The following is an 11,851-nucleotide window of genomic DNA, read 5'->3' as shown; positions in this document are numbered from 1 at the left end:
ATGGCGGCACCCGGCAACATGCAAATGAAGCCCGGGAAATTCAAATCCAGGGCTTCATTTGCAAGTTCATATGACTACATTAACCACCCTAGTTCGAACTAGGGTGGTAGTGTAGACATACCATGGGGTGTGGACCTGGCAGGGCGCTGTGCTTGGCTCCACCACACACTGCAGCCAAGAGAGCTTTGTGGCATATTGGAGCACATTGCTAGGAGCATTGCTGGCAGATCTAGAGAAGGGATTATTCCCCTTTACTCGGCACTGGGGAGGCCACATCTGGAGCGTTGCACCCAGTTCTGGGCCCCCCACTATAGAAAGGATGTGGACGTATCGGAGAAGGGTCCAGCGGAGGGCGACCAAAATGATGAGGGGGCTGGAGCACATGACCTATGAGGAGAGGCTGGGGGATTTGATTTATTTTACCTACAAAAGAGGAGAGAAGGGGGATTTGAGAGCAGACTTCAATTACCCGCAGGGGGTTCCAAAGAGGATGGAGAGAGGCTGTTCTCAGTGGGGGCAGGTTGCTGGACAAGGAGCGATGGTCTTAAATTGCAGCGGGGGGGCTCTAGGTTGGATATTAGGAAAACCTATTTCCCAGGGCGGGTGGGGAAGCGCTGGGCTGGGTTCCCTAGGGAGGAGTGGAATCTCCATCCCTAGAGATTTTTAACGTCCCGTCTGGACAAAGCCCTGGCTGGGTTGATTGAAATGGGATTGGGCCTGTGTTAAGCAGGGGGTTGCTCCTGAGATCTCCTCGAACCCCAGGACTCTGTAACTTGGGTCGGCAGTTTAAGTCTCTCACCTGCTGTAGCAACCTCACTGCCGGCCCCACACTCCAGTGTTTCTTAGCTCATTCCAGTGACTCTGAAACGTAAATATTTCTGTGAAATTCGAGGGACCGTTTGTGTTTGCTGATCCATTTCTGTGTGATCCCGGGGGGACACGTGGGAGCTGCCGGCTCCCCGCACAGAACACGCAGCCTGGGTGTTTGGGCTTGCGAGGGTGAAGCCGTCAGGACGATCACTCCTGTAAACACACAAATCCCCTGATCCCAGCCTGCCCCTCCCTGCGGCTGAGCTGGAAACTGCTCTGTGCCCAGGGCTCCCTGCTGGCTCCGACCCCGCTGGGACTCCCAGGCAGGCAGGATAAATGTCCCTGCCTCCGAGCCCCGGCCAGTGCGGTTCCTGACCCTGCAGCTCCCCACCTGGATCCCAGGCAGAGACTCCTCATCCCCGGCTGGGGCAGGAGACTGGTGAGTGTTTGGGGGGGGGCCTCCCGCACGGCTGCCCCCCTGCTGAGAAAGGTGCCCTCGCGTGTCATCAGTGGGACCTGAGCTCGCCAAGGACCCAGTCCAGGGGAACCCTCCACAGCCCCTGGTGTCCCTGGGAGTGAGGGCAGGTCGGGGGGAGCTGGATGGCGCCCACAGGGGAAGGAAAGGCAGGGAACGCACAGAGTGGGATGCCAGGGGCACACGTCTTGGTTTCCCTGCGACAAAGCCCAGAGCAGAGCCGGGCAGAGGCACCAGCATTTCCTACCCTGAGCCCCCAGTGACTCCGCTATGAAATGCGAATGAACGTCCGGGACACAGACCCGGGGGCAGGGCTGGAGGTGGCAGAGAGGGCGGGTGCATGGACAGACGGGCAGGGGCAGACGGACGCTCTGTAGTTACTCTGTGCTGGGAGGGAAGGTGCAATTCTCATGGAGCAGCCGACGTCTCCGCTCCCAAACCCTGCGCCAGGGCTGCCGGGGGCTGGGCCGGCCTGGGGGGGCTGGGGAAAGGCTGCCCGGGATCACACAGTGGGGCTGTCTGGGTGCCGTGTCCCACTGACCCCGGAGCACATGCTGGCCCCAGACAGTCTCCAAGCTTGGCAGCCGCAGCTCTGGCATTTCCCTCCCTGCCAGAGCAAGGAGCCTAACAGGTGCCTGGTGGGAGGGGACTCTGGACAGTCCCAGACAGGGGGAGAGGGGACGGGAGTGTCTGTCTCTTTCCTGTGCGGCGTGCTGAGACCCAGACCCACGCCAGACACAGCCCCTGATCTAGGCACAGCCGGGCTCTGACCTTGCTTTGAAGTGAGGATAAGACGCAGCTGCCTAGGACTCTGGGTGCTCCGAGCTCCTACCGCTTGAGCGGAGTACTCGAACGGACAGACAGACAGACAGAGACAGGCAGGCCGACACGCTCCATTACAGGGTGGAATGGCATAATCATTTCCTAATGAAAGCCGATGATTAGAACTTGCCTCAGGCTCCGCTGCCCGGCGATGCCCAGTTCTCACAGGGGAGAGGCCGAATTTCATTTCGCATGATGCCGTTGGGCTGGGCACAGGGTTAGCAGGATGGATCCCCCCTGCCGCCCAATTGCGCTCGGGTGGCTCTATGGCCGGGGACTGTCCGTAGGCGCAGGGAGATTCTATCCCCGCCGGGTCTGGGGCCAGTCCAGCCCCCGCTGGGATCCTGGGCCCAGTCCTGTGCCCCCAGGCTCCCTATTCCGTAATGCCCCTTTCTGCACGGAGGCACCTCTGAGTGGTCGCTGTGTTCGTGGGCTCGGCACCTCCCCGGGGGGTTCAGCGTCTCTCAGTGGCAAAGCAGGGAGCAGGGCCAGAGCTGGAGCAATAAATCCTCACAGAGCTTCAGTAGCTGAATGGTCCCTAATAGTTCCCAGAACTGAGGGAGGCCGGCTACACGGGCTGGGCTCTCTGAGACTCTCTGCCCGGCCCTGCCTGCTCTGTGGCTGGTTTGTCGAGTGGTCACCTCTGAGCTCTGAGCTCCTGACAGGTCCCTGTCACCGGCTCCGGCTCCACCCTGCCCAGCTCTGAGTGCGGCTCTCAGCCAGGGGCGCAGGGCGTGAGTGGGAAGTGAGAAGTGAGTGTGAAGGGGCGGGAGCCCAGCAAGCACTGACCTTGTCTCTGCTTCCAGCCGGGCCCGGCGCCCAAGTGGAGCCCTCAGCGCTCCATGGCCACGCCCAACAGCACAACATTCAGTCACCTCAGCTTCGTCCTGGTCGGCATCCCGGGCCTGGAGCCCTGGCACCCCTGGATCTCCATCCCCTTCGCGCTGATGTACACGGCGGCTGTTCTGGGGAACTGTGGTCTCCTCCTGCTCATCACCACCCAGCGCAGGCTGCACGAGCCCATGTTCATTTTCCTCTCCATGCTGGCGGTGGCCGACTTGCTGTTATCCACCTGCACCGTGCCCAACACGCTGGCCATCTTCTGGTTTGGACCCAAGGCCATTTCTTTCAGTGTCTGCATCACCCAGGTGTTCTTTGTGCACTTTGTGTTTGTTGTCGAGTCGACTGTCCTGCTGGCCATGGGGTTCGATCGGTACGTCGCCGTCTGCGACCCCCTGAGGTACACGACTGTCCTCACCAACGAGAAGATCGGGAAAATAGCCATGGCCATTGTCGTCAGAAGCTTTTGTGTAATTGTCCCCGTGGTTTTTCTCCTCAAACGGCTGCCCTTCTGCGCCAGCAACGTCATCCCACACTCCTACTGTGAGCATATTGGGGTGGCCAGGCTGGCCTGTGCAGACATAACCCCAAATATCTGGTATGGCTTTGCAATGATTAATGTAACTGTTGTACTAGACGTTGTGTTTATCGCTGTGTCTTACGTGCTGATCCTCAGGGCTGTCTTCAAGCTGCCCACCAAAGACGCCCGCCGCAAAACTCTCAGCACCTGCGGTTCCCACGTCTGTATCATCCTCTTATTTTACATCCCAGCCTTTTTCACTCTCCTAACCCACCGCTTTGGCCATAACGTTCCTCGCCACATTCACATCCTGCTGGCTGATCTCTACGTGCTTGTCCCCCCCATGCTAAACCCTGTTGTTTATGGGATGAAAACAAAGCAGCTGCGGGAACAAATGAGCTGCATGTTTTCTCAGAAGGGGAATTGGTGCTAAATGCTGCTGAGTCCTGAGCTATGTGACTTACCAGCAGGCTTCTTCCGCACTGCAAGGAGAGGGGCCCTCGGCACGAAGACATCAACGTTAAGACTTTAACTCTCAGTTGCAAAACAGACTTTTTCAGCTCCTAGGAACTGCGGTTACACATCCAGGTGCATGGAACTATGTGAGCCCTTCTGGAGAGGAGAGGGCTGGGGGACGGGGGGAGAGCAGGGGAGCACTGATAAACGTCTCCAGTTATTGTAAAGGTTCTTATCCAGAGGATGTTGATTTGTCGAAATCCTTGCCAAGAATATAACACAGTTTAGAAAGGACCTAGATATATTCATGCAGGTTAGGTCCATCAGTGGCTATTAGGCAGGGTGGGCAGGAACGGTGTCTCCAGCCTCTGCCAGAAGATGCGAATGGGTGACAGGGGATGGATCATTTGATGATTCCCTGTCCTGTTCATTCCATTTGGGGTACCTGACACTGGCCACTGTCAGACTAGAGGACACCGGGCTAGGTGGCCCCTTGTTCTGAGCCAGTGTGGCCGTTCCTGTGCATGTTCCAATTGTTCTCCTGGCCCAGTGACTGCAGGGCACGAAGCAAGAGGTTAATGGGGGGCAGGGAGCTTTGGGGCAGCTCTTAGGAAAACCTTTCCATCGCTCAGAGTAGCTGACACCGACACGGGGCCCAGGGAGGCTGTGGAACCCCCGTCACTGGAGAGATGTGAGACCCGGCTGGGCTCCGGGCTGGCAGGAATGCACAATAAGACCCGGCGAGGTTGAGCCTGACGTCTCTCTGCAGCGCTGAGTGCTGATCTCCTGGGTGGCCTGGGCCCTTTTACTGCTCCTCACCACCGAAAAGAATCCCTTCTCCTTGCCCTGTCGCTAGGCGCCCTTCGGCCTCCCCGCCCAGCCCCTCTCCTGGGCTCGCCTCCCCTCACAGCTCAAAGGCCAGGCCTCCGCGTTGGATTTGCTTTTACTTGGCTAGCAAAGCCATTGGAGGCAGGGTGAGACAGCGGCCGAGCCTGTCGCAGGGGCTCCCTGTGGGCTGAGTCCCTCCCGTTCCAGGGATGCCCACGCCAGGGGTATAAACATCCCCGCGTCTCCGCCCCGGTCAATGTGACCAGGCCCAATCCCTGACCAAACAGCACCCAGGCAAGTAGCATCTTTGGTGTCTTGTCCCCCGCACCTTCATTTGATCCCCTTTTGAATCCCTTCTTTGTATTGCCTCGGCGGCCTGCCTTGTGCTTGGATGCACTCGCATGCACCATTCAAAGTGCACTTTTTCACAAGGAGCTGTACAGCTGTGTTGATCCGTGACACCTTGGCCTCTGAGGACAGGACAAGAAGCAATGGGCTGAAACTGCAGCAAGGGAGGTTGAGGTTGGACATTAGGAAAAAGTTCCTGCCTGTCAGCGTGGTTTAAACACTGCAACAAGTTACCCAGGGAGGTTGTGGAATCTCCGTCACTGGAGATATTTAAGAGCAGGTTGGACAGACACCTGTCAGGGATGCTCTAGATGGTGCTTGGTCCTGCCATGAGGACAGGGGACTGGACTTGATGACCTCTGAGGTCCCTTCCAGTTCCAGTGTTCTGTGGTTCTAGAGGACAGCAAATAAACACCCCATTGCCTCGAAGCTTCTAGAAACTATTTCAGTTGAAGAAGGACCGAATTGTCCCACCAGACCCAGGGAAGTGCAGACAGCGTGGGCTGGCGGGAGGGTGTTACGCCAGGGCCAGACCAACAAGGCTGATTCTAGTCCTGCAGTTCAACAGGTCTCAATTCTCGCCTGTGCCCGTGCGCACTGGTGCAGAGCGTCCGAGCCAAAGCCAGGCCTGAGGCATTGCCAAGCTGTGAAGTGGCACCTGCTTTATCAGTGGCTCCTTCGAACCCTGCAGGCCCCCAGCACCCGCAGACCAGCACAGTCGCACAATAAAACCAAGTTCACAACATGGCAGCTGGACTCTCACGTCCCTTTGCTCTCACATCCCACTGAGGGACGGGCGATGCCCCACCCTGAGAATACCCCTGGGGGCCTGGCAGACACGGTTCCGGGAGGCTGCCGGAAAACGTAATTCTCAGAAAGTCTGGAAGGTTCCACGACATTCGACAAGGCCCAGAACACTCTGGGGGGTGAGCGAGAAATGGACCCACCTCCGGGGGGCCTGAAACATTTTCCCCCAGCGCTCCATGCTCCCCGTGGTTGCTAATAACACAGCCCAGTGCCCCTTACGCCTGGCACCCAGCCAGCCCCCTGGGTCTCCTGGTCCTACATTCATATTCCCCCCACCCACTGCCCCTCAGCCGGATCGCAGGCAGAGATTCCTCATCCCCGGCTGGGCTGGGCCGGGTGCAGGAGGGGGGAGGAATTTGGGACTCTGGGCCTGACTCTCTGACTATCCCAGGTGGCCTCAGGCCAGTAGCTTCCAGTCCCTATTAGAGGCTGCCTTGAGTTTTGGGGGGCCCAACCGTAGGCACCGAAGTCTGAAAAATGGGGCCTAAACGTTGGTCCCTGCTGCCCCACCCCGGAGCAACAAACCTTCCACTGGTCCCAACAGCTAAAGCGGGAGGCATGGCCGCCTGGGCAGATGGACATGGGGGGGCAGCTGGCTCAAGCAGAGGGGGTAGGACTGTGACCCCCATGCTCATTTCAAAGAGCGTGTTCACATAGCTCCATAGCTACCGCTGACCCCTAGCATGCTGCCCCCTCCGGGGACGGGCGGGGCGAGGGCAGGGTGCTGTGACCCGCGCTCTGGGCAGGGGATCCTGGCTCTGCCGAGGTGACCGGCAAAGCTGCTAGTGACGTCGCTAGTGCCAGGAATTCCTCCCCCGGCGCGCTGTGAATCCCCCTCATTCCCCCCGCCCCGGGGCTGCTTTTCCCTTTCAAAAACAACTTTCCCAGAACCCCCAGAGCCCCGAGGCACCGCAGAGACCGACACCGATCCCCACGCTGTGTCACGCGCCGTGGTGGGAACCCCCTGCCGCCGCTGAGACCCTCCTGAGTGGCCCCCTCACCCGGCGAAGGCAGGGCCCTTTCCCTCTTCCTCACCGGACACTGAACAGACCAAAGGCCCCCGTGGCCGCTGCCCATCGCAGACTCCAGGGTCGGTTTTCCTAGTGTGGAGGAGTCGCACATCCGGCTCCCCACCCTCCCTTCCTCCATGCGCATTATCACACTGCTAGGGAACCCCACACGGCTATTTATTGCCATCCAGCCCAGCTTCTGAGAGCCAGGCAGCGGTGGCGGGTCTGTGATTATCTCTACCACGTGCCACTCCCCGAGACAGAGCAGCGAACGGCCACCCTGCCACGCGGTCACATTTGCCACGCGGTCACTTTTCAGAGAGACGGAGCCATCTGAGGTCTAGCACCGCTCCTGTCCTCTTCCCCCCAGGACTAGGAGTGTGTTTCATGTGGGCGCCCAAGCATGTGTACGTGGCCTGCCCTCACGTGGACGATGGGAAGGCCTGGACAGCGGGAAGGTGGGCGGGCAGGCTGAGTCTGGCCAACTGGAGCTCCCAAGCATGTGTACGTGGCTCCCAAGCATGTGTAGCGCTAACCACTAGCCCCCCCTGCCCTGCACCGCTGGAGTCCCAGCTCCCTTCCCCTCCCCCAGCGCTAACCACTAGCCCCCCCTGCCCTGCACCGCTGGAGTCCCAGCTCCCTTCCCCTCCCCCAGCGCTAACCACTAGCCCCCCTGCCCTGCACCGCTGGAGTCCCAGCTCCCTTCCCCTCCCCCAGCGCTAACCACTAGCCCCCCCTGCCCTGCACCGCTGGAGTCCCAGCTCCCCTCCCCTCCCCCAGCGCTAACCACTAGCCCCCCCTGCCCTGCACCACTGGAGTCCCAGCTCCCCTCCCCCAGCGCTAACCACTAGCCCCCCTGCCCTGCACCGCTGGAGTCCCAGCTCCCCTCCCCTCCCCCAGCGCTAACCACTAACCCCCCTGCCCTGCACCACTGGAGTCCCAGCTCCCCTCCCCTCCCCCAGCGCTAACCACTAGCCCCCCCTGCCCTGCACCGCTGGAGTCCCAGCTCCCCTCCCCTCCCCCAGCGCTAACCACTAGCCCCCCTGCCCTGCACCACTGGAGTCCCAGCTCCCCTCCCCTCCCCCAGCGCTAACCACTAGCCCCCCTGCCCTGCACCGCTGGAGTCCCAGCTCCCCTCCCCTCCCCCAGCGCTAACCACTAGCCCCCCTGCCCTGCACCGCTGGAGTCCCAGCTCCCCTCCCCTCCCCCAGCGCTAACCACTAGCCCCCCCTGCCCTGCACCGCTGGAGTCCCAGCTCCCCTCCCCACCCCCAGCGCTAACCACTAGCCCCCCTGCCCTGCACCACTGGAGTCCCAGCTCCCTTCCCCTCCCCCAGCGCTAACCACTAGCCCCCCCTGCCCTGCACCGCTGGAGTCCCAGCTCCCCTCCCCACCCCCAGCGCTAACCACTAGCCCCCCCTGCCCTGCACCGCTGGAGTCCCAGCTCCCTTCCCCTCCCCCAGCGCTAACCACTAGCCCCTCCTGCCCTGCACCGCTGGAGTCCCAGCTCCCTTCCCCTCCCCCAGCGCTAACCACTAGCCCCTCCTGCCCTGCACCGCTGGAGTCCCAGCTCCCCTCCCCTCCCCCAGCGCTAACCACTAGCCCCCCCTGCCCTGCACCGCTGGAGTCCCAGCTCCCCTCCCCTCCCCCAGCGCTAACCACTAGCCCCCCCTGCCCTGAACCCCTGGAGTCCCAGCTCCCTTCCCCTCCCCCAGCGCTAACCACTAGCCCCCCTGCCCTGCACCGCTGGAGTCCCAGCTCCCTTCCCCTCCCCCAGCGCTAACCACTAGCCCCCCTGCCCTGCACCGCTGGAGTCCCAGCTCCCTTCCCCTCCCCCAGCGCTAACCACTAGCCCCCCTGCCCTGCACCGCTGGAGTCCCAGCTCCCTTCCCCTCCCCCAGCGCTAACCACTAGCCCCCCCTGCCCTGAACCCCTGGAGTCCCAGCTCCCCTCCCCTCCCCCAGCGCTAACCACTAGCCCCCCTGCCCTGCACCGCTGGAGCCCCAGCTCCCTTCCCCTCCCCCAGCGCTAACCACTAGCCCCCCCCGCCCTGCACCGCTGGAGCCCCAGCTCCCTTCCCCTCCCCCAGCGCTAACCACTAGCCCCCCCCGCCCTGCACCCTGGAGCCCCAGCTCCCCTCCCCCAGCGCTAACCACTAGCCCCCCTGCCCTGCACCGCTGGAGTCCCAGCTCCCCTCCCCTCCCCCAGCGCTAACCACTAGCCCCCCCTGCCCTGCACCGCTGGAGTCCCAGCTCCCCTCCCCTCCCCCAGCGCTAACCACTAGCCCCCCTGCCCTGCACCGCTGGAGCCCCAGCTCCCTTCCCCTCCCCCAGCGCTAACCACTAGCCCCCCCCGCCGTGCACCGCTGGAGCCCCAGCTCCCCTCCCCTCCCCCAGCGCTAACCACTAGCCCCCCCCGCCCTGCACCGCTGGAGCCCCAGCTCCCCTCCCCTCCCCCAGCGCTAACCACTAGCCCCCCCTGCCCTGCACCGCTGGAGCCCCAGCTCCCTTCCCCTCCCCCAGCGCTAACCACTAGCCCCCCCCGCCCTGCACCGCTGGAGCCCCAGCTCCCCTCCCCTCCCCCAGCGCTAACCACTAGCCCCCCTGCCCTGCACCACTGGAGTCCCAGCTCCCCTCCCCCAGCGCTAACCACTAGCCCCCCTGCCCTGCACCGCTGGAGTCCCAGCTCCCCTCCCCTCCCCCAGCGCTAACCACTAGCCCCCCCTGCCCTGCACCGCTGGAGTCCCAGCTCCCCTCCCCTCCCCCAGCGCTAACCACTAGCCCCCCTGCCCTGCACCGCTGGAGCCCCAGCTCCCCTCCCCTCCCCCAGCGCTAACCACTAGCCCCCCCGCCCTGCACCGCTGGAGCCCCAGCTCCCCTTCCCTCCCCCAGCGCTAACCACTAGCCCCCCTGCCCTGCACCGCTGGAGTCCCAGCTCCCCTCCCCCAGCGCTAACCACTAGCCCCCCTGCCCTGCACCGCTGGAGTCCCAGCTCCCCTCCCCTCCCCCAGCGCTAACCACTAGCCCCCCTGCCCTGCACCGCTGGAGTCCCAGCTCCCCTCCCCTCCCCCAGCGCTAACCACTAGCCCCCCTGCCCTGCACCGCTGGAGTCCCAGCTCCCCTCCCCTCCCCCAGCGCTAACCACTAGCCCCCCTGCCCTGCACCGCTGGAGCCCCAGCTCCCCTCCCCTCCCCCAGCGCTAACCACTAGCCCCCCTGCCCTGCACCGCTGGAGCCCCAGCTCCCTTCCCCTCCCCCAGCGCTAACCACTAGCCCCCCTGCCCTGCACCGCTGGAGTCCCAGCTCCCTTCCCCTCCCCCAGCGCTAACCACTAGCCCCCCCTGCCCTGCACCGCTGGAGTCCCAGCTCCCCTCCCCACCCCCAGCGCTAACCACTAGCCCCCCTGCCCTGCACCGCTGGAGTCCCAGCTCCCCTCCCCACCCCCAGCGCTAATCACTAGCCCCCCCTGCCCTGCACCGCTGGAGTCCCAGCTCCCCTCCCCTTCCCCAGCGCTAACCACTAGCCCCCCTGCCCTGCACCGCTGGAGCCCCAGCTCCCCTCCCCTCCCCCAGCGCTAACCACTAGCCCCCCCTGCCCTGCACCGCTGGAGCCCCAGCTCCCCTCCCCTCCCCCAGCGCTAACCACTAGCCCCCCTGCCCTGCACCGCTGGAGTCCCAGCTCCCCTCCCCCAGCGCTAACCACTAGCCCCCCTGCCCTGCACCGCTGGAGTCCCAGCTCCCCTCCCCTCCCCCAGCGCTAACCACTAGCCCCCCTGCCCTGCACCACTGGAGTCCCAGCTCCCTTCCCCACCCCCAGCGCTAACCACTAGCCCCCCCGCCCCTCCCCTCCCCCAGCGCTAACCACTAGCCCCCCTGCCCTGCACCGCTGGAGTCCCAGCTCCCCTCCCCTCCCCCAGCGCTAACCACTAGCCCCCCTGCCCTGCACCGCTGGAGTCCCAGCTCCCCTCCCCTCCCCCAGCGCTAACCACTAGCCCCCCTGCCCTGCACCGCTGGAGTCCCAGCTCCCTTCCCCTCCCCCAGCGCTAACCACTAGCCCCCCCTGCCCTTCACCGCTGGAGTCACAGCTCCCCTCCCCTCCCCCAGCGCTAATCACTAGCCCCTCCTGCCCTGCACCGCTGGAGCCCCAGCTCCCCTCCCCTCCCCCAGCGCTAACCACTAGCCCCCCCCGCCCTGCACCGCTGGAGCCCCAGCTCCCTTCCCCTCCCCCAGCGCTAACCACTAGCCCCCCCCGCCCTGCACCGCTGGAGCCCCAGCTCCCCTCCCCTCCCCCAGCGCTAACCACTAGCCCCCCCTGCCCTGCACCGCTGGAGTCCCAGCTCCCTTCCCCTCCCCCAGCGCTAACCACTAGCCCCCCTGCCCTGCACCGCTGGAGTCCCAGCTCCCCTCCCCTCCCCCAGCGCTAACCACTAGCCCCCCCCGCCCTGCACCGCTGGAGTCCCAGCTCCCTTCCCCTCCCCCAGCGCTAACCACTAGCCCCCCTGCCCTGCACCACTGGAGTCCCAGCTCCCCTCCCCTCCCCCAGCGCTAACCACTAGCCCCCCTGCCCTGCACCGCTGGAGTCCCAGCTCCCCTCCCCTCCCCCAGCGCTAACCACTAGCCCCCCCTGCCCTGCACCGCTGGAGTCCTAACTCCTTCCCCTCCCCCAGCGCTAACCACTAGCCCCCCCTGCCCTGCACCGCTGGAGTCCCAGCTCCCCTCCCCTCCCCCAGCGCTAACCACTAGCCCCCCCTGCCCTGCGCCGCTGGAGTCCCAGCTCCCTTCCCCTCCCCCAGCGCTAACCACTAGCCCCCCCTGCCCTGCACCGCTGGAGTCCCAGCTCCCCTCCCCTCCCCCAGCGCTAACCACTAGCCCCCCCTGCCCTGCACCGCTGGAGTCCCAGCTCCCTTCCCCTCCCCCAGCGCTAACCACTAGCCCCCCC

The 11,851-nt window shown here is 64.0% G+C and overlaps 1 protein-coding gene across 1 annotated transcript; it reads left to right on the top strand.

The window, feature by feature from the left end:
* The first annotated feature begins 2,949 nt into the window (after positions 1–2,949).
* Positions 2,950–3,966, top strand: LOC102450133 (olfactory receptor 52B2-like). The gene has a single exon (XM_075922439.2). The coding sequence runs from the start codon at positions 2,950–2,952 to the stop codon at positions 3,898–3,900; it is 951 nt and encodes a 316-aa protein (XP_075778554.2). The 3' UTR covers positions 3,901–3,966.
* Positions 3,967–11,851: the final 7,885 nt, after the last annotated feature.

Source organism: Pelodiscus sinensis, chromosome 1 (genome assembly GCF_052426305.1).
Source record: "Pelodiscus sinensis isolate ZL-2025 chromosome 1, ASM5242630v1, whole genome shotgun sequence".
Lineage (NCBI taxonomy): Eukaryota > Metazoa > Chordata > Testudines > Trionychidae > Pelodiscus > Pelodiscus sinensis.
Note: the sequence above shows the minus strand (reverse complement) of the source record. Positions and strands in the feature narration are given on the sequence as shown.